Source organism: Octopus sinensis, linkage group LG24, assembly GCF_006345805.1.
Source record: "Octopus sinensis linkage group LG24, ASM634580v1, whole genome shotgun sequence".
Lineage (NCBI taxonomy): Eukaryota > Metazoa > Mollusca > Cephalopoda > Octopoda > Octopodidae > Octopus > Octopus sinensis.
Genome location: NC_043020.1, coordinates 9,953,427 through 9,977,355, shown reverse-complemented (window position 1 = coordinate 9,977,355; position 23,929 = coordinate 9,953,427). Strand labels below are relative to the sequence as shown.

Sequence of the window (23,929 nt, the reverse complement as noted above, 5' to 3'; positions counted from 1 at the left end):
TATTCCCCACTGATTGAAAGGGGAACTGGAGCAATGTGAAATGAAGTGTCTTGCTCAAGAACACAATGCACTGCCCAGTCTGGGATTTGAACTCACAAGCTAGTGGTTGTGAGTGCAACAGCCTAACCACTAGGCCACACATCTTCACAATCGTTTATTCAATTTGTTTTAAAGTAATCATGCATTATCTTGTAGTTTAGAGATTTCAGTGATGTGGTTACTCTTTTACACTTTAACTGGTTTCAGTCATTTGACTGCGGCCATGCTGGAGCACCGCCTTTAAGTCGAGTAAATCAACCCCAGGATTTATTCTTTGCAAGCCTATCAGTCCCTTTTGCCAAACCACTAAGTTACGGGGATGTAAACACACCAGCCAGCACCAGTTGTCAAGCGATGTTGGGGAGACAAACACAGACACACAAACACACACACACACATATATATATGTATATGTCCAACCCATGCTAGCATGGAAAGCGGATGCTAAATGATGATGATGATATATATATACTCTTTTACTCTTTTTTACTCTTTTACTTGTTTCAGTCATTTGACTGCGGCCATGCTGGAGCACCGCCTTTAGTCGAGCAAATCGACCCCGGGACTTATTCTTTGTGAGCCCAGTACTTATTCTATCAGTCTCTTTTGCCGAACCGCTAAGTGACGGGGACGTAAACACACCAGCATCGGTTGTCAAGTAATGCTAGGGGGACAAACACAGACACACAAACATATACACACACACTTATATATATATACATATATACGACAGGCTTCTTTCAGTTTCCGTCTACCAAATCCACTCACAAGGCATTGGTCGGCCCGGGGCTATAGCAGAAGACACTTGCCCAAGATGTCACACAGTGGGACTGAACCCGGAACTATGTGGTTGGTAAGCAAGCTACTTACCACACAGCCACTCCTGCGCCTGTTGCGTTACCAACCTTGTCTCCACTCTTTTGCCTTTAAAAACCTACTTTGCTCCTGTTATCGTAAACTTCCGCCTTTCACCATGTGTAACTCGTAAACACCAGTCGTTTTTTTTTTCTCTATCCCTGTTGCCCGCTTTGGGATCTTTCTTTCCTCTCTCTTCCTTCTTTATGTTTCCGACGAAGAGCTCCGCTCGAAACGTCATACCTCCCTGCTTCCATTTCCTGAGCGCCTATTAATAATAATAATACTGTAATTGTTCCATTGTTGTTGTTTTTTTGTTTTCCCGTTTGGATTAAAAATATATATATATATATATATATATGTATATACATATTCCTGTAAATTTGGTATGACTCTACACACTGTCTCTCTCTCCTACATTTCTCTGCCTTTCACACTTTGCACTCTACTTTGATCTGTCCCCTTCTCTCTCTCTCTCTCTCTACTTCTCCTCCTTTTCTCTTTTCTCGCCTCTGATTCTTTGGTCTACTCTTCCCCCCACTCTCTCACAATTCTCTGTCTTTCTCACCTTGCACTCACTCGCCCTCCTTGGCACGCACTCTTTCTTCTCCCCTCTTTAATTCCTTCTTTCTCTGTCTCTTTGTTTCCTTTGCCCCCTTTCTTTTCTCTCTCTTCTGTCATGTGACCGCTGGTCAAAATCAGCCTTTTGGCCTCCAACCACTGCTGTGAGAACATCTGTTGTCTTTGTCTGCTGATAAAGCATTATTTCAAAATACACCAGCTAAACTTGTTGTACTGTTTATTAGTCGTAACACACCCGCTGTTTTTGTCCTGTTTTTACCATTATTGTTTTTTGTATTTTATATTCATGTAACATCGTCCGTTTTTCTGTCCGATCCTTCTTCCAAGAAATCTAATGCTCGTAGCTTAGTTTTTCCTTGGGGCTGGCCGGATCGGAGCGATTTCAAGATTAATCAGCCGAAATTGCTAGTTTGATCCGGTTCTTGACTGAAGATTGAAGGCTTCGAATGTCCCGTCCGTGTTTTTTGTATCGTCTTTTAATGTTTTACGTTCTTGTCCCAGTTTGTATTTTTCTACATATAATATATATATAAATATATACATATATATATACATACATATATAATATATATATATATATATATATATGTATATACATATTCCTGTAAATTTGGTATGACTCTACACACTGTCTCTCTCTCCTACATTTCTCTGCCTTTCACACTTTGCACTCTACTTTGATCTGTCCCCTTCTCTCTCTCTCTCTCTCTACTTCTCCTCCTTTTCTCTTTTCTCGCCTCTGATTCTTTGGTCTACTCTTCCCCCCACTCTCTCACAATTCTCTGTCTTTCTCACCTTGCACTCACTCGCCCTCCTTGGCACGCACTCTTTCTTCTCCCCTCTTTAATTCCTTCTTTCTCTGTCTCTTTGTTTCCTTTGCCCCCTTTCTTTTCTCTCTCTTCTGTCATGTGACCGCTGGTCAAAATCAGCCTTTTGGCCTCCAACCACTGCTGTGAGAACATCTGTTGTCTTTGTCTGCTGATAAAGGCATTATTTCAAAATACACCAGCTAAACTTGTTGTACTGTTTATTAGTCGTAACACACCCGCTGTTTTTGTCCTGTTTTTACCATTATTGTTTTTTGTATTTTATATTCATGTAACATCGTCCGTTTTTCTGTCCGATCCTTCTTCCAAGAAATCTAATGCTCGTAGCTTAGTTTTTCCTTGGGGCTGGCCGGATCGGAGCGATTTCAAGATTAATCAGCCGAAATTGCTAGTTTGATCCGGTTCTTGACTGAAGATTGAAGGCTTCGAATGTCCCGTCCGTGTTTTTTGTATCGTCTTTTAAATGTTTTACGTTCTTGTCCCAGTTTGTATTTTTCTACATATAATATATATATAAATATATACATATATATATACATACATATATATATATATATTCAGAGCAGATCTCAGAATTAAACAGCCGAAATCTGCGATGATGAATCGGTTTCTGACTGAAGAACGAAGGCTTTGAATGACCCGTCTGTCTCTTATGTTCGTCCCTTCGTGTATTTCACGTTATTTATATATGTAAAGGTTTATTATATATATATATATGGCGGGCTTCTTTTCAGTTTCTGTCTACCAGATCCACTCACAAGGCTTTGGTCGGCCCGAGGCTATAGTAGAAGAGACTTGCCCAAGATACCACGCAGTGCGACTGAACCTGGAACCATGTGGTTGGTAAGCAAGCTACTTACCACACGGCCACTCCTGGTTGTTTAGTTTTAAAATGGCATTGTAGGGCTGAGGTGAGTGGCTGGATCTGGCCGGTTTCAATATAAAACAGGTCAAATATTTTGGCTAGATATGGGTGGTTTGAATGCTAAAGAGTTAAACATACTTTCTTTTGATCTTTTCTTTTTTGTAGACTTTTGGGCAGATGTAAAGAATGTGGGCCGCACCCCCTTTCGTTATTTTTTTTTTTACAGAATCTCCCATTTTCGAAATTCTGGTTCTGCAAAAAAAAAAAAAAAAAAAAAAAAAGAAGGCATTTTAGAATTTTAATTCCCCCACCTCACCTGCCCAAATTCTTCAATTTTCACTCTTTTGAGGAATTTTTTTTTTTTTTGTGAAATATGTACGTAAAAAGCACTCACGGAGTGGTTGGCGTTAGGAAGGGCATCCAGCCGTAGAAACACTGCCAGATCAGACTGGGCTTGATGCAGCCTTCTGGCTTCCCAGACCCCATTTGAACCGTCCAACCCATGCTAGCATGGAAAGCGGATGCTAGATGATGATGATGATGATGATGTATAAAAATACAGAGATTATGATTGTAAAAAAGAATTTCTGAAAAATAAGTGAAAACTGAGGAATTTGGGTTGGGGTGGGGGGATATTAAAATTTTAAAATGCCATTTTTTTTTTTTTGCGGAAAACAGAATCTCCATACTCGAAAATGGGGGATTCTGTAAAAATAAATAAATAAATAACAAAAGCGGGTGCAGTCCACATTCTTTACGCCTGCCAACTTTTACTCTCTCTTTCTCTTTTACTCTTTTACTTGTTTCAGTCATTTGACTGCGGCCATGCTGGAGCACCGCCTTTAGTCGAGCAACTCGACCCCAGGACTTATTCTTTTTGTAAGCCCAGTACTTATTCTATCGGTCTCTTTTTGCCGAACTGCTAAGTGACGGGGACGTAAACACACCAGCATCGGTTGGCAAGCAATGCTAGGGGAACAAACACAGACACACAAACACACACACATACATATACATATACATATATACAACAGGCTTCTTTCAGTTTCCGTCTACCAAATCCACTCACAAGGCATTGGTCAGCCCGGGGCTATAGTAGAAGACACTTGCCCAAGCTGCCACGCATAGGAGTGGCTGTGTGGTAAGTAGCTTGCTAACCAACCACATGGTTCCGGGTTCAGTCCCACTGCGTGGCATCTTGGACAAGTGTCTTCTGCTATAGCCACGGGCCGACCAATGCCTTGTGAGTGGATTTGGTAGACGGAAACTGAAAGAAGCCTGTCGTATATATGTATATATATATATGTGTGTGTGTTTGTGTGTCTGTGTTTGTCCCCCTAGCATTGCTTGACAACCGGTGCTGGTGCGTTTACGTCCCCGTCATTTAGCGGTTCGGCAAAAGAGACTGATAGAATAAGTACTAGGCTTACAAAGAATAAGTCCCGGGGTCGATTTGCTCGACTAAAGGCAGTGCTCCAGCATGGCCGCAGTCCAATGACTGAAACAAGTAAAAGAGTAAAAGAGTAAAAGAGTATTGTACACTTAAATACTAACTCATCAGATGGTATCTGTGAATATTGATTAATTGGTATATACTGGTATTAATAAAGGAGTATTGAGGTAAAGGAACATGCTAATTATATATTAATTAAATTATAATCTAAGCGGTTTTTTTACCAGTATAGTTTTATATAAGCTAAGTATGAATTTATAGAGATACAATAATTAGATTAATTTTATAAATAAATAAAGGCTAATTATAAAATAATAAAGAAATAAAATAACAATCAAGTTGGGCAGAACACCATAGAAAAAAAAAAGGAAATAAAATAGCTTAATTACTAATACTATGGTGAAGTATGTGTAGCTAGTTAACACCAATAGAGAAGATTTTTAGAAAAAGTATAATAATTCAAAATATATTAGACTAGAAATTATATATTTACTTGTTTAGCTAATGGATGGATGGAAGCACTCCGTCATTTACGATGACGAGGGTTCCGGTTGATCCGAATCAACGGAACAGCCTGCTCGTGAAATTAACGTGTAAGTGGCTGAGCACTCCACAGACACGTGCACCCTTAACGTAGTTCTCGGGGATATTCAGCGTGACACAGAGAGTGACAAGGCCGGCCCCTTGAAATACAGGTACAACAGAAACAGGAAGTAAGAGTGAGAGAAAGTTGTGGTGAAAGAGTGCAGCAGGGATCGCCACCATCCCCTGCCGGAGCCTCGTGGAACTTTTTAGGTGTTTTTCGCTCAATAAACACTCACAACACCCGGTCTGGGAATCGAAACCGCGATCCTATGACCGCGAGTCCGCTGCCCTAACCACTGGGCCATTGCGCCTCCTTGTTTAGCTAATACAATATACAAGACCCAATATACCTATCATGACGACCTGTTTGATAAGGGTACACCAGGCACATGCATCACATTTGTGCGACATGGTAATCTTATATCAAGATAAACAGCACATGACCTTGTGGGTGGGGTGCCTTGTTAAAATTTTCTTCTAGTTGGGTAGCCCATCCTGCTCAAAAGGTCCCTGGTTAAAGGTTGTTTAAGGATGTTCTCCCACTACTTCTGCTCATGATCAGAGATGCACATATTATCAGCCACTAAGGGACATGTCCAACTGGTTATGGTCAAGCAACTAACAAGCAAATCTGTGGTATTGAGCATCTGTAGTATTGAAGACCATCTTTTCTATACCAAGACAAAATATGTACGATAACACTTACAATCAGTTAAGATCAGAAGCCATGAGAGCCAGTACTTGGTATTGCATTAGAGCAGTGCTTTTTCAAACTTTTTGCTGGAGCGGAACCCCAGGGAAACATTCCACTGGCTCGAGGAACCCCTGTGCAATAATTTAATAGTCTTATACACACATATCTGCACAGGAGAATTAAAAATTACTGCTGATTTTAGCAGTTTTGTAACTTCTTGCGGAACCCCTGGACTGTGCTGGTGGAACCCTAAGGTTCTGCGGAACCCTGTTTGAAAACCACTGTATTAATGTGTGTGTCTGCATGTCTTTGCATTGATTTAGATATTAGAATGTGTGTCTGTTTGTCTATGTCAGTGCTTTTCAACCTTTTTGCTGGAGCGGAACCCCAAGGAAACATTCCACTGGCTCGAGGAACCCCTGTGCAATAATTTAATAGTCTTATGCACACATATCTGTACAGGAGAATTAAAAATTACTGCTATTTTAGCAGTTTTGTAACTTCTTGTGGAACCCCTGGACTGTACTGGCGGAACCCTGGTTGAAAACCACTGCATTAGAGAGTTGTGGGATTGTGTGGAACAGTTGTTGTGTGTAAGACGAATTCAGCCGTCTACCAAGTGTATAGTGAAGATCGATGCACCACCTTCACTTAGCAGAGAAGGAAGGCAAATCTTTCTCTGCTTAGTGGCTGTTTCGAAAAAAGCTGTGTGGTGGATCCGTCTGAACAGTTTGAAGACAGACACATTCCTATCTGATGAAGCTCTCATCAATTTCTTTTGATATTATTTGAAGAGGAAGGTGAGAATCGAGATCGAGGTGCTGCCTTCTAGTGTGTTTATTAATAGGTAGTTGACAGGCGCAGGAGTGGCTGTGTGGTAAGTAGCTTGCTAACCAACCACATGGTTCTGGGTTCAGTCCCACTGCGTGGCATCTTGGGCAAAGTGTCTTCTGCTATAGCCTCGGGCCGACCAAAGCCTTGTGAGTGGATTTGGTAGACGGAAACTGAAAGAAGCCCGTCGTATATATGTATATATATATATATATATATATATATATATATATATATGCGTGTTTGTGTCTGTGTTTGTCCCCCTAGCATTGCTTGACAACCGATGCTGGTGTGTTTACGTCCCCATTACTTAGCAATTCGGCAAAAAGAGACCGATAGAATAAGTACTGGGCTTACAAAAAGAATAAGTCCCGGGGTCGAGTTGCTCGATTAAAGGCGGTGCTCCAGCATGGCCGCAGTCAAATGACTGAAACAAGTAAAAGAGAGTAAAAGAGTAAAAGAGAGTAGCAGGACTGGTGAGGCTGAAAGGATCTACTCTGAATATGCTTTTCTAAGTAGGAGGGAAGAAACTGGAAGAGGGCACTTTCCATGCCTTGGGGATGGCAGAGTAATCTGGGATTTTTGTGTGGGGTTTACTGCGGATTACCCTAAGTGGACTGCCTTGCTATTGGGGATTCTAATTATTTATTTATTTAGTTACTCTTTTACTCTTTTACTTGTTTCAGTCATTTGACTGCGGCCATGCTGGAGCACCGCCTTTAGTCGAGCAAATCAACCCCAGGACTTATTCTTTGTAAGCCCAGTACTTATTCTATCAGTCTATTTTTGCCGAACCGCTAAGTGACGGGGACGTAAACACACCGGCATCGGTTGTCAAGCAATGCTAGGGGGATAAACACAGACACACATATATATATACATATATACGACGGGCTTCTTTCAGTTTCCGTCTACCAAATCCACTCATAAGGCTTTGGTCGGCCCGAGGATATAGTAGAAGACACTTGCCCAAGGTGCCACGCAGTAGGACTGAACCCAGAACCACGTGGTTGGTAAACAAGCTACTTTCAACTAGCAATAACCACGCCTCAGATAACCCTCATTGGCTATGGTACCGCCTCTGCGCAAACAAGCTACTTACCACACAGCCACTCTTATTTATTATTTCCCTACTTTCTATTATGTATTCTTTAACGTGGTAGCATCTCCCCTTGATTGATGTTAACCCTACATTTTTTGTAATTTTTTGTGCTGTAACTTATCCCTCGATATTGTCCCCCATGTCTTAGGCCCTTGTGGCCAAGAAAAGAAATCACCACCACCATCATCATCATCATCATCATCATCATCATCATCAATGGTGGTGGCAACCTGGCATATTGGCATTTTGGGCAAAATACTTTACATTCTAGATTCAAATACCGCTGGGGTCAGGTTTGACTTTCATCCTTTGTAGAATCAGTAGAATAAGGGCGGCGAGCTGGCAGAAACGTTAGCACGCTGGGCAAAATGCGTAGCCATATTTCGTCTGGTGTTACGTTCTGAGTTCAAATTCCGCCGAGGTCGACTTTGCCTTTCATCCTTTCAGGGTCGATAAATTAAGTACCAGTTACGCACTGGGGTCGATGTAATCGACTTAATGTCCTTGTTTGTCCCCTCTATGTTTAGCCCCTTGTGGGCAATAAAGAAATAAAAATAAGTACCAGTTGAACACTGGGATTGATGTAATTGACTTAACCCTTCCATTAAAATTCCTGGCCCGGTACCAAAATTTGAAACCATTTTTATTATTATTTCATATACAAACAACAGATTAGACTTGGAAAAAAATAACTCCTAACATCAGGCTACAAAAAAAGTAACCTTAGATGCCAAGAACCTTCTTAAGTACCCTATCTGCCCCTAATAACATTCTTTTCTGGGGTTACACTAAACTAGGTTTTATGCCTATTTCCTCTATTTACCTGTTCGAACTTTTAGGGATAGTTCCTAATGCACCTCTAGCTAGAGATACATTTTACCTGTACTTTCCATGGTCCCTATAACTCAATGGCTAGGTCCTGTTACTCTGCTATTTACTCTATTCTTCTCATATTGACCCTCTTATCACTTGGGGCTGTGAAATCAGTTACCTGGTACTTTCTGCTTTCTTTGATTACTACTGCTGAACCAGGCCTTCTAGCTTCTATTACTTTGTCAGTTTGAATGTTAAAATCGCACATCTTATATTTCTTACTTTCTGGCACATAACTAGGTTCATATTCTTAGCACTGTGGACGCGCAATGGCCCAGTGGTTAGGGCAGTAGACTCGCAGTTGTAGGATCGCGGTTTCGATTCCCAGACCGGGCATTGTGAGTGCTTATTGAGCGAAAACACCTAAAGCTTCACGAGGCTCCGGCAGGGGGTGGTGGTGAACCCTACTGTACTCTTTCACCACAACTTTCTCTCACCCTTTCTTCCTGTTTCTGCTGTACCTGTATTTCAATGGGCTGGCCTTGTCACACTCTGTGTCACACTGAATCTCCCCGAGAACTACGTTAAGGGTACACGTGTCTGTGGAGTGCTCAGCCACTAGCATGTTAATAAATGAGCAGTGACGTTACTGGTGCCAAGCTGTATCGGCCCCTTTGCCTTTCCCTTGGATAACATCGGTGGCGTGGAGAAGGGAGGCTGGTATGCGTGAGCGACTGCTGGTCTTCCATAAACAACCTTGCCCAGACTTGCACCTCGGAGGGTAACTTTCTAGGTGCAATTCCATGGTCATTCATGACCTAAGGAGGTCACAATCTTCACAATTCTTAGCACTTCTCAGTATGGTCAAATCCTAGCTTTCTACATAACTTCCAGTGGATAATTCTTCCTAGGTCATCATGTTTTTTCTTGTATTCTTTCTGTCTGCATACTACATTCACTAGCTACATGAATAACACTTTCCTCCTTTGATCTATGTCACCTACATTGGGAATCTACCTGGTTTTTGTTATCTTGACTTTTATCCAGTTAGTCCTCAATGCTTGATCTTGTACTGCTACTAATAATTTTTCTGTCTCCCTTTTCAGCCTTCCTTTCTGCAATCACAATCATCTCTCACTATTACTACTTCCTGCAGCTATCTTTGGGAGTCTATCATGCAAAACCTTCTCATGTCATTCAAATAATCTTGCTTCTTTTTCTTAGTTTTTAACCTCATTTGACTTTTTGGTTTCCCTATCTCCTATTGTTACTCTACCAGCTCTTGATAAAATTTTCTCCCTATTACCTACATAGGAGGCCATATCTACTCTAACTAATTCTACAGTCTCCTACTGGCCCAGTGGTTAGGGCAGCGGACTCGCGGTCATAGGATCGCGGTTTCGATTCCCAGACCGGGTGTTGTGAGTGTTTATTAAGCGAAAACACCTAAAAGCTCCACGAGGCTCCGGCAGGGGATGGTGGTGATCCCTGCTGTACTCTTTCACCACAACTTTCTCTCACTCTTACTTCCTGTTTCTGTTGTACCTGTATTTCAAAGGGTCGGCCTTGTCACTCTCTGTGTCATGCTGAATATCCCCGAGAACTACGTTAAGGGTACACGTGTCTGTGGAGTGCTCAGCCGCTTACACGTTAATTTCACGAGCAGGCTGTTCCGTTGATTCGGATCAACCGGAACCCTCATCGTCGTAACCGACGGAGTGCTCCTAACTACTCTACTCAGTCAGATTCTAATACTTCTAGATACTTATAACTTTCTGCTTCTTTCAGCGATTTTAATGTCTGGCCATCTGGTAATTGAATGCCTTCACTGCTGACTACCTGTCCCTTTTTTATGACTAATATTTCACACTTGGTGGCCTTGTGGGCAAAGGTGTTGGTAAATAGTAATGAATGTAAGGTGGAGGTTTCAATTCATAGGCGCAGGAGTGGCTGTGTGGTAAGTAGCTTGCTAACCAACCACATGGTTCCGGGTTCATTCCCACTGCGTGGCACCTTGGGCAAGTGTCTTCTGCTATAGCCTTGGGCCGACCAATGCCTTGTGAGTGGATTTGATAGACGGAAACTGAAAGAAGCCTGTCGTATATATGTATATATATATATATGTGTGTGTGTGTGTTTGTGTGTTTGTGTTTGTCCCCCTAGCATTGCTTGACAACCGATGCTGGTGTGTTTACGTCCCCGTCACTTAGCGGTTCGGCAAAAGAGACTGATAGAATAAGTACTGGGCTTACAAAAGAATAAGTCCCGGGGTCGATTTGCTCGACTAAAGGCGGTGCTCCAGCATGGCCGCAGTCAAATGACTAAAACAAGTAAAAGAATAAAAAAAAGAATAAAGCTTATATATGCCAAATTCCATTCTTATATCTTTGCTGAAGGGTCTGTAAGAAGGGTTTGTACTAAGGAATCTCTCTTTTTTTTTTCTTCTTACTAAAAAGCTTCAGATCATCCATGTGGAGTAAATAGTCAATTTTTCCATTTATTTTCTCTAAACTGATACCCTGCCTTTGACTTTCTTATACTAAACTGACAGAGATTAAACAATACGAATATTAAAGGGGGTAATAAGCCTCCCTAGAAAATTCTGGACCTGACGTTAACTTTCCATAAGGCTGTATCACTTGAATAGAGATCTCCTTTCGATTTCTTCTTGCTATTACTCTTTTACTCTTTTACTTGTTTCAGGCATTTGACTGCGGCCATGCTGGAGCACCGCCTTTAGTTGAGCAACTCGACCCCGGGACTTATTCTTTTGTAAGCCCAGTACTTATTCTATCGGTCTCTTTTGCCGAACCGCTAAGTAACGGGGACATAAACACACCAGCATCGGTTGTCAAGCAATGCTAGGGGGACAAACACAGACACACAAACACATACACGCATATATATATATATATATATACATATATACAACAGGCTTCTTTTCAGTTTCCGTCTACCAAATCCACTCACAAGGCTTTGGTCGGCCCGAGGCTATAGCAGAAGACACTTGCCCAATGTGCCATGCAGTGGGACTGAACCTGGAACCATGTGGTTGGTAAACAAGCTACTTACCACACAGCCACTCCTGCGCCTAATTATAGCTAATTAATTCTCATATGTTGTCTACAATACTGAATATACTTAGACATTCACTTATCCACGAGGATAATCTGTCCATGCGGGTGACATGTAAAAAACACCATTTGAGTGTGGCCGTTGCCAGTACCACCAAACTGGCCCTCGTGCCGGTGGCACGTAAAAGCACCTACTACACTCTTGGAGTGGTTGGCGTTAGGAAGGACATCCAGCTGTAGAAACTCTTCCAGATCAAGATTGGAGTCTGGTTCGCCAGACCTCAGTCAAATCGTCAAACCCATGCTAGCATGGAAAACAGACGTTAAATGATGGTGATGATGATGATATTTCACTTCTTTTAGGACTGCTTTGTTTATGTGTAATAGATCATGTGTTTCTCTGGCCTTCTTCCTGCAACCTTTCTTCTGGAAGTAAATTCTGGCTATCAAGGTGTCCATAAATGCTTCCTGTGAGCATTTCTGTTAACCGCTTCCACACCAATGGCAAGTGATTGGTGTGGCGGCGAGCTGGTAGAAACGTTAGCACACTGGTGAAATGCGTAGCCGTATTTCGTCTGCCGCTACGTTCTGAGTTCAAATTCCGCCAAGGTCAACTTTGCCTTTCATCTTTATCGGGGTTGATGAATTAAGTACCAGTTACGCACTGGGGTCGATATAATCGACTTAATCCGTTTGTCTGTCCTTGTTTGTCCTCTCTGTGTTTAGCCCCATGTGGGTAGTAAAGAAATAGGTATTTTGTCTGCCGCTACGTTCTGAGTTCAAATTCCGCCGAGGTCGACTTTGCCTTTCATCCTTTCGGGGTCAATAAATTAAGTACCAGTTATGCACTGGGGTTGATATAATCGACTTAATCCGTTTGTCTGTCTTTGTTTGTCCTCTCTGTATTTAGCCTCTTGTGGGTAGTAAAGAAATAGGTATTTTGTCTGCCGCTACGTTCTGAGTTCAAATTCCACCGAGGTCGACTTTGCCTTTCATCCTTTCGGGGTCGATAAATTAAGTGCCAGTTACGCACTGGGGTCGATATAATCGACTTAATCCATTTGTCTGTCCTTGTTTGTCCTCTCTATGTTTAGCCCCTTGTGAGTAGTAAAGAAATAGGTATTTTGTCTGCCGCTACGTTCTGAGTTCAAATTCCGCCAAGGTCGACTTTGCCTTTCATCTTTATCGGGGTTGATGAATTAAGTACCAGTTATGCACTGGGGTCGATATAATCGACTTAATCCATTTGTCTGTCTTTGTTTGTCCTCCCTGTGTTTAGCCCCTTGTGGGTAGTAAAGAAATAGGTAAGTAAGTGATTGGTCTAGAGTTACTAGCTATATTGCCCTTGCTTTTGTCTTTCATAAGAAGTACTGCTCTCTCCATCTAGGTACAACTCTGCCATTATGGTGATCCTGAAGTTGTTCCCACAGTCTGTGTATGATACTAAATTTTTTTTAACCAATACCTATTTCTTTATTACCCACAAGGGGCTAAACACAGAGGGGACAAACAAGGACAGACATAGGTATTAAGTCGATTACATCGACCCCAGTGCGTAACTGGTACTTAATTTATCGACCCCCGAAAGGATGAAAGGCAAAGTCGTCCTCGGCGGAATTTGAACTCAGAACGTAACGCAGACGAAATACCTATTTCTTTATTACCCACAAGGGGCTAAACACAGAGGGGACAAACAAGGACAGACATAGGTATTAAGTCGATTACATCGACCCCAGTGCGTAACTGGTACTTAATTTATCGACCCCCGAAAGGATGAAAGGCAAAGTCGACCTTGGCGGAATTTGAACTCACAACGTAATGCGGACGAAATACCGCTAAGCATTTCGCCCGGCGTGCTGACGTTTCTGCCAGCTCGCCGCCTTAACCAATACCCTTGAACTAAATCTGATCCTTCCAGTAAGTTAGTTTTAGATCTGGTTGCTTCTTACTAACAACTTCTTCCCTCACTTTCTTTAACCACACTGCATCTTCATTATGATTGACTATCTTAACTCAAATATCACTCTAGGACTTGCTTGTTTCTTCTCTATTAGGCTTCTCATCTTCAGCACTTTCTTCTACACTATCTCTCTCTATATAAACGGCAGTTTGTCTGTCTGTGTGTCTGTGTGTCTGTCAGGTTGTACCCTCAACCTGACCACAGCTTTCAACCGATTCTGATGAAACTTGACACACACATAGCCCAATGTCATAATTCAAAACTAACGCAGCGAAAATTTTGAAAAGTTCCCCCAGTTCTGAAAAAAATCGATAAATTCGACATGGGGTTGAGAATCAGAAACACAAACCACAGACTGTCTAGGGGACGCAACTCGACCATTTTAACTCTCAAAAAAAAATTTACCATCATTGTTTTTCCATTTTTTTGCTATTTTTTGGCTATAACTCTCTAAAAATGCTTTATAGTTATTTCCCTTACAAACCTGAGCAACGCCGGGCGATACTGCTAGTTTGCCTATAAAATCTCTGCTCTGTTGATACTGATCTATTCCTTTCTGATATCTGAGAAGTTTACTTGTTATGACTATGAGATGCTGTTTCAGTTCTTCCTTTCTCTTCAACTAAGTATTCATTCGCAAGAGAAGATTTAAATCTTGTTTCCTGACTTGGCCTGTTCTCAAGTTTCTATTCTCCTCAGATCTTGTCTTAAAGTTTTCACTTTTATTTTCTAATGTGTATATATGTTTGTGTGTCTTTGTTTGTCCCCGCAACATCGCTTGACAACCGATGCTGGTGTGCTTACGTCCCTGTAACTTAGCGGTTCGGCAAAAGAGACCGATAGAATAAGTACCAGGCTTACAATGAATAAGTCCTGGGGTCGATTTGCTCGACTAAAGGCGGTGCTCTAGTATGGCCACAGTCAAATGACTGAAATAAGTAAAAGAGTAAAAGAGAGGCACAGGAGTGGCAGTGTGGTAAGTAGCTTGCTAACCAACCACATGGTTCCGGGTTCAGTCCCACTGCGTGGCATCTTGGGCAAGTGTCTTCTGCTATAGCCTCGGGCCGACAAAGCCTTGTGAGTGGATTTGGTAGATGGAAACTGAAAGAAGCCTGTCGTATATATGTATATATATATATATATATATATATATATATATATATATATATATATATATATAGATGCCAGACCCCTCTGGCACCTGTGCACCCCTCCCCACTGGGTCCCCCCCCACATAAAAAGCACCATCCGAACGTGGCCGACGCCAGACCCCTCTGGCACCTGTGCAGGTGGCACGTAAAAAACACCCACTACACTCGCGGAGTGGTTGGCGTTAGGAAGGGAATCCAGCTGTAGAAACACTGCCAGACTAGACTGGAGCCTGGGGCAGTCCCTAGCTCCGCAGACCCCGGTCGAAACCGTCCAACCCGTGCTAGCGCGGAAAACGGACGTTAAACGATGATGATGATGATGATGATGTATGTGTGTGTATATGTTTGTGTGTCTGTGTTTGTCCCCCTAGCATCGCTTGACAACCGATGCTGGTGTGTTTACGTCCCTGTAACTTAGCGGTTCAGCAAAAGAGACTGATAGAATAAGTACTGGGCTTACAAAGAATAATTCCTGGGGTCGATTTGCTCGACTAAAGGCGGTGCTCCAGCATGGCCACAGTCAAATGACTGAAATAAGTAAAAGAGTAATCTCTTTTTGCAGCTTCCTATTTCTTTTTTTATTGACGAATACCTATTCTTCTAGTAATTACCACCCCTCCAACATAAATCACCAAGTTAGTGTCACCTATATTTTATATTATCTTGGAAGCACTCCGTCGGTTACGACGACGAGGGTTCCAGTTGATCCGAATCAACGAAACAGCCTGCTCGTGAAATTAACGTGTAAATGGCTGAGCACTCCACAGACACGTGTACCCTTAACGTAGTTCTCGGGGATATCCAGCGTGACGCAGAGAGTGACAAGGCCGACCCTTTGAAGTACAGGTACAACAGAAACAGGAAGTAAGAGTGAGAGAAAGTTGTGGTGAAAGAGTACAGCAGGGATCACCACCGTCCCCTGCCGGAGCCTCGTGGAGCTTTTAGGTGTTTTCGCTCAATAAACACTCACAACGCCCAGTCTAGGAATCGAAACCGCGATCCTATGACCACGAGTCCACTGCCCTAACCACTGGGCCATTGCGCCTCCACAGAATTTATATTATCTAACCTACTAATAACAGAATTGATTTTCCTAGTAATATCTTGCAACTTCCTTCTATTTGCACTTTTTAATGCTGGTAATCATTTTCTTTCTTCTTTATTCATTGTTTCCTTCAACTCATTCAAATTCTAATCTTCCTCATTTCATTCATTGGTGTCAGTTTTCCCTTCCTGATCAGTGGTGCTATTTATTATCTGTCTTGTAGGCTCTTCTTTGGCTTGAATATCACTTATAGTTACTCTTACTCTTTACTCTTTTACTTGTTTCAGTCATTTGACTGCAGCCATGCTGGAGCACCGCCTTTAGTCGAGCAAATCAACCCCGGGACTTATTCTTTGTAAGCCCAGTACTTATTCTATCGGTCTCTTTTGCCGAACTGCTAAGTGACGGGGACATAAACACACCAGCCCCGGTTGTCAAGCAATGCTAGGGGGACAAACACAGACACACAAACACACACACACATACATATATATATATATACATATATACGACAGGTTTCTTTCAGTTTCCGTCTACCAAATCCACTCACAAGGCATCGGTCGGCCCGGGGCTATAGCAGAAGACACTTGCCCAAGATGCCATGCAGTGGGACTGAACCCGGAACCATGTGGTTGGTTAGCAAGCTACTTACCACACAGCCACTCCTGCGCCTATTTGGCTGTTTTATTTCTATCTTAGTTCTCTCTTGCTCTCATCTATCTCCAATTTCATTACCTACTTTTTTCTTTTAATAACATTAGCCTTGTCCACTTGTTTCTCCTCTGTTATTTCACCCAAAGTGCTAACATACGTATTCTGTCACCCCTTACTTTGGGTTCATTTTCTACTCTGTTCTCTTTGCTTGTGCATTTCCTTCCCAAGCCACTGCTGAAAGACAGGCCTTCCCTAAAGGTCCAGCTTCATTTAGTTTGTTATCACTAGAGTTTCTGTGTAAACTCATGTCTCTCATAAACTGACAGTAGAACCAATTCTACTCTATGGCTCAGAAACCTGAACGTTATCAAAGAAGCTTGAGAGGTGGTTGGATGGAACTTACACTTGCCTCCTTATGAGAGCTCAAAATCTCAGATTCATTTAGTTTGTTATCACTAGAGTTTCTGTGTAAACTCATGTCTCTCATAAACTGACAGTAGAACCAATTCTACTCTATGGCTCAGAAACCTGGATGTTATCAAAGAAGCTTGAGAAGTGGTTGGATGGAACTTACACTCGCCTCCTTATGAGAGCTCGAAATCTCAGATTCATTTAGTTTGTTATCACTAGAGTTTCTGTGTAAACTCATGTCTCTCATAAACTGACAGTAGAACCAATTTTACTCTATGGCTCAGAAACCTGGATGTTATCAAAGAAGCTTGAGAAGTGGTTGGATGGAACTTACACTCGCCTCCTTATGAGAGCTCGAAATCTCAGATTCATTTAGTTTGTTATCACTAGAGTTTCTGTGTAAACTCATGTCTCTCATAAACTGACAGTAGAACCAATTTTACTCTATGGCTCAGAAACCTGGATGTTATCAAAGAAGCTTGAGAAGTGGTTGGATGGAACTTACACTCGCCTCCTTATGAGAGCTCAAAATCTCAGATTCATTTAGTTTGTTATCACTAGAGTTTCTGTGTAAACTCATGTCTCTCATAAACTGACAGTAGAACCAATTCTACTCTATGGCTCAGAAACCTGGATGTTATCAAAGAAGCTTGAGAAGTGGTTGGATGGAACTTACACTCGCCTCCTTATGAGAGCTCAAAATCTCAGATTCATTTAGTTTGTTATCACTAGAGTTTCTGTGTAAACTCATGTCTCTCATAAACTGACAGTAGAACCAATTTTACTCTATGGCTCAGAAACCTGAACGTTATCAAAGAAGCTTGAGAGGTGGTTGGATGGAACCTACACTCGCCTCCTTATGAGAGCTCAAAATCTCTCGTGGAAGCGTCATTCAACCAAAATGCAAATACATGGGAAACTACCACCTGTATCATCTCTTGTGAAAGGTAGAAGAGTCCAGTTTGCTGGACATTGTTGTAGAGCTGAAAACGAGGTAATTTCTACTCTTCTCCTCTGGAAGCCATCTGCTCGCGATACCAGAGGGTGCGCACACTCTCCTACCCTGATGTAATCTCCAGGGATACGGGCATCCAGCAACAGGACCTCCGTAATGCCATGATGGACCGTGAAGTCTGGTGTAACATAGTATATTCCATTGTCTCGACCACGGTCGGACAATGATGATGATGATAAACTGACACAGGGCAATGTTTGTGTGTGCTTTTATCTTGACAGCTTCACCATGCACCTGATGTTTTCTACTTTCTTATCATGATTACTACTATTATTATTATTATTATTATTATTATTATTATTATTATTACTATCTCTACTATTATCATCACCATTACTACTACTACTATTACTGTTATTACTATTGTTATTGAGTGAGAGAGCAACATGTGCCATCAATGTGACACTGGGGTACAATATACGACACCATCATGACTACCTGTCTGATAAGAGTACACCAGGCACATGTATCACAATCATGTGTACATGATATGGTGATCTCAAATCAAGATAAACAGTATATGACCTTGCAGGTGGAGCCCAGTTAGAATTTTCTTCAGGTCAAGTAGCTCATCCTGCTCAAAAGGTCTCTGAATAAGGGTTGTTTAAGGATGTTGAATGAAACACCCGTGTTTCCAGAAGTGAATTATTCAAACCCCAAAGAAATTCCTCTCAACAGATGGCTATGATGCTCCCCCACTACTCCAGCTCATAATCAGAGATGCACATATTGTCAGCCACTAAGGGACATGCTCAACTGGTTATGGTCAAACAACTGACGAGCAAATCTGTGGTATTGAGCAGAATATTTGCTGTAGCCCATCTTTTATACCAACATGTCATGCAAGATACTTAGCAGCATTTTGTCTGTCCTTACATTCTGAGTTCAAATTTCAGCGAGGTTGACTTTGCCTTTCATCCCTTCGGGGGTCGATAAATTAAGTACCAGTGTAACACTGGGGATAGGGGAGGGGGGTCGATTTAATCAACTAGTCCCCTCCCCCACATTTCAGGCCTTGTGCCTATTGTAGAAAGGATCATCATCATTATCACTACTACTACTACTACTACTACTACTACTACTACTACTACTATCAAAAAGGCGGCGAGCTGGCAGAATCATAAGCAAACCGGGTGAAATGCTTAGTGGTATTTCACCTGTCACTACGTTCTGAGTTCAAATTCTGCTGGGGGCTGACTTTGCCTTTCGTCCTTTTGGGGGTCGATAAATTAAGTATCAGTTGCATACTGGGGTCGGTCTAACTGACTGCCCCCACAAAGATTTCAGGCTTCGTACCTGTAGTAGAAAGGATTATTATTATTATTATTAACTCTGCCTTAGCGAAGGCAGAGGTATTGTTTGCAGTCATGTTTGTTTGTTTGTTTGTCCATGGACATGATATCTCAAGAACTGCTGGATGGATTTGGATGAAACTTTCAGGGATGCTTGGCCTCATGACTGGCACAAACTGATTAGATTTTGGGATCAGTCCGGAACTGGACAAGGATTCTGCATTATTTGTTATATTTACTTTACATGAAGTATTACGATCTTATGTTGACTTTCAAGTCTTTCTCTGATTATCTCCCTTGAAAGCATGCTCATGGTTTCCACATAGGTTATGGTGGAATTGCCGTTTCCAAAATTTTATTTTCATTTCTTTATTATTAATTTTACTTGCATCTCTATCTTAGTAGAAATTGATGGATAAAGAAATCAAACTACACAAACAAACGGCAGCAGAACCATTCAGAAATTAAATAAGACTAGCTGTAGAAACATTGCCAGATCAGGTTGGAGCCTGGTGCAGCCACTGGCTCTCCAGACCTTAGTCAAACCTATTTTTTTACTACCCACTTGGGGCTAAACACAGAGAGGACAAACAAGGACAGACATAGGTATTAAGTCGATTACATCGACCCCAGTGCGTAACTGGTACTTAATTTATCGACCCCGAAAGGATGAAAGGCAAAGTCGACCTCAGCGGAATTTGAACTCACAACGTAACGCAGACGAAATACCGCTAAGCATTTCGCCCGGCGTGCTAACATTTCTGCCAGCTCGCCGCCTTAGTCAAACCGTCCAACCCATGCCAGCATGGAAAACGGACGTTAGATGATGATGATGATGATGATGATGATGATGATGATGATGATGATGATGATGATAACATATTCAGTAACAATAATGAATTTAATTTATCCTCGACAATTTTTAGCTTTACCAATTTTGAATATACCACACCTGTTTAAAACCTCTTACCTGCTTGACAATTGCATTTCTAGCTCTGCCTTGAAGGAAGCTTTTCTTCTTGGACTCATGTTTTTGTGCGCAACAATGTTGTTGAACCTCTGTTAACAGCACCATATGCAAGTCCTTTCCATTTTCTTTTGCACACTGACAAATTTTTCACTATAGACCTTCATCATCATCATCATCATTGTTCGACCGTGGTCGAGACAATGGAGTTTACCATGCTACGCCAGACTTCACAGTCCATCATGGCATTACGGAGGTCCTGTTGCTGGATGCCTGTATCCCTGGAGATTACATCAGGGTAGGAAAGTGTGCGCTCTCTGGTATTGCGAGTAGATGGCTTCCAGAGGAGAAGAGGAGAAATTACCTCGTTTTCAGCTCTACAACAATGTCCAGCAAACTGGACTCTCCTACCTTTCACAAGAGATGACACAGGTGGTAGTTTCCCATATATTTGCATTTTGGTTGGATGACGCTTCCACAAGAGATTTTGAGCTCTCATAAGGAGGCGAGTGTAGGTTCCATCCAACCGCCTCTCAAGCTTCTTTGATAACGTCCAGGTTTCTGAGCCATATAGTAGAATTGGTTCGACTGTGGCTTTGAAGATTTCAAGTTTGAAGTCTCTACTTAGATTTGATGACCAGATCTTATGCATGTCATTACAGGCTGACCAGGCCATACCCTTTCTAGTTAGAAAATCTTTTCCAGATGATGATATGTATGACCCAAGATATTTGTAATCAGAAACCATATTTAAGGGCACATTGTCCAACAGTGATTGCATCATCCATACTCTCAACAATGCTGTAGACCTTTATGGTTGTAAAGACACTATATGAATGGATGTGGAGGCGCAATGGCCCAGTGGTTAGGGCAGCGGACTCGCGGTTTCGATTCCCAGACCGGGCGTTGTGAGTGTTTATTGAGCGAAAACACCTAAAAGCTCCACGATGCTCCTGCAGGGGATGGTGGTGATCCCTGCTGTACTCTTTCACCACAACTTTCTCTCACTCTTACTTCCTGTTTCTGTTGTACCTGTATTTCAAAGGGTCGGCCTTGTCACTCTCTGTGTCACGCTGAATATCCCCGAGAACTACGTTAAGGGTACACGTGTCTGTGGAGTGCTCAGCCACTTACACGTTAATTTCACGAGCAGGCTGTTCCGTTGATTCGGATCAACCGGAACCCTCGTCGTCGTAACCGATGGAGTGCTTCCCACATATGAATGGATAAACTAAAAAAGGCCTTCATAGAGAAAACTGTCTTTGTTCCCACTGCAGATGGCACACACACACACACAGCATTACAAGCATGGCCCATACACCCACCTTCACATTCCATGACTACCATTGGGATCGATCAGGTACTGGACAAAGATTCTAGATTATTTTTCTGTTTTTTTTTTACTTAATTTTTGAGAGCAGTCTGTTTCACTTTTAGTATTCTCATTTGTAAGAGCAATCGAGTTTATTTCAGACTAGCAGTATCGCCCGGCGTTGCTCGGGTTTGTAAGGGAAATAACTATATAAGCATTTTTAGAGAGTTACTTCCCTTATATAATAGCAAAAAAAATTGCATTAAAAATGGGAAAAAATTATGGTAAATTTTTTTTTAAATTGTAGACTCATCGTAGATGCGCTCTAATACCCAGAAGGGCTCAATATGAATCACAACTATAAGATACCCGAATTTGGTTAAACTGCACTGCAAAATGTGGGAGTAGTTAGGAATCTAAATCGTAGGAGACAGACACACAACTTCACTTTTATATATAAAGACTAGCAGTATTGCCCGGCGTTGCTCGGGTTTGTAAGGGAAATAACTATATAAGCATTTTTAGAGAGTTACTTCCCTTATAGATGCCAATTCGGGCTTTCTTAGCCATTTCTGTTTTGGTGTCTTCAAGCCATGAAGTCGTTGTTCTAAAAGAACGCTGGTCTCCTTGACAGCGCATTACGACGTTGATTTCCTTACACTCCCTTCCCCACAGGTGCAGGTGTTTAAGCGTGGACGCCAACTCTGCCGCCATCGACACACGAAAAATTATGCATTAAAATGGAATAAAAAATGATGTTAAATTATTTTTAAAATCGTAGACTCATCGTAGACGCGCACTAATACTCAGACGGGCTCGATATGAATCACGACTATAAGATACCCGAATTTGGTTAAACTGCACCGCAAAATGTGGGAGTAGTTAGGAATCTAAATCGAAGGGGACAGACACTCACACAACTACAGTTTTATATATAAAGATATTCTCATTTTAAAAATCATTTCTGGCTAATTGTTGAGTAACAGCTTGTTTGTTTGAGTCTCGTCGTTTTTGACCATGGTTGGATTGTCGAAGGCTTTCTCTTTAAGACTGTACTTTGTTGATATTGTTTTATATCACTGTTAGCATCAAGGAGAGGCACACTCAGTCTCAGAAACACACATGGCTATGCATACACGTTCTCACATATTCACACATACACACACATACACACACACTTTCTCACACATTCACATACACACCCACACACTCACACACATGCACACACACATTCACATACACACACACTCACACACATGGACACACACACTCACCACACACATGCACACACACACACACACTTTCTCACACATTCACATACACACCCACACACTCACACACATGCACACACACATTCACATACACACACACTCACACACATGGACACACACACTCACCACACACATGCACACACACACACACACACTTTCTCACACATTCACATACACACCCACACACTCACACACATGCACACACACATTCACATACACACACACTCACACACATGGACACACACACTCACACATGGACACACACACACACACTCACCACACACATGCACACACACACACACACACTCTCACACATTCACATACACACCCACACACTCACACACATGCACACACACATTCACATACACACACACTCACACACATGGACACACACACTCACACATGGACACACACACACACTCACCACACACATGCACACACACACACACACACTTTCTCACACACCCAGACACCCACCCACCCACACAAATGTGTAACGATCCACTTCTAACACAACTACATCTCTACCATTCTCTCCAATCTGCAGCGGTGTCTCAAAGACTTATGGTTCTCTCTCAATCCAAGCAATTACACTCAAGATACGTTCCACCCAGGTATGTTTCAATTCTTTTCTTTACACCAGTGACTCCACCACCACCACCACCACCACCACCACCAACAACAATAACCGCTAAACACCACCACCACCACCACCACCACCATCATTGTCATCCTCATCATCATCCGCTTAATGTCCTCTTGTCACGCTTACATGGTTATGTAGTTCCGATCTGCCAAATGTTGTTGAAGCAGGTGTTTTTTCAGCCAGGTGCTCTTTCCTGATGTCAATCCACTCTCACCTGTTTCCAAGTCAGGTAATATTTCACGTTATCTTTTAGACAGCAAACAGCTCAAAGATTAGACATATTTACACACATGGATTATAAACAAACAAACTGTTTTTGTATAACGATCACTTAAGTTTTCATCTAGCATGCTCTCGTTAAGCAAGGGAAAGCAAGGCATGCTAGGGAAAAAAATTATGTCGTTCCCTGTTTTTGCAAACGAAGGTCAAATTGGGATTTAAGGGGATTTCATGAACAGAAAGGTGTTTCAATAGATTTTGAGAAT

The 23,929-nt window shown here is 42.0% G+C and overlaps 1 protein-coding gene and 1 pseudogene across 4 annotated transcripts in view; one reads left to right on the top strand and one right to left on the bottom strand.

The window, feature by feature from the left end:
• Positions 1-23,929, top strand: part of LOC118767734 (testicular haploid expressed gene protein-like) — an 80,806-nt gene that overhangs the window by 41,900 nt on the left and 14,977 nt on the right. For all 4 annotated transcript variants that reach the window (XM_036512790.1, XM_036512789.1, XM_036512787.1 and 1 more), the window contains exon 4: positions 23,346-23,412. In XM_036512790.1, coding sequence (XP_036368683.1) covers positions 23,346-23,412 — 67 coding nt within the window. The remainder of the gene's footprint in view (positions 1-23,345; positions 23,413-23,929) is intronic.
• Positions 7,696-7,824, bottom strand: LOC115224141 (annotated as a pseudogene).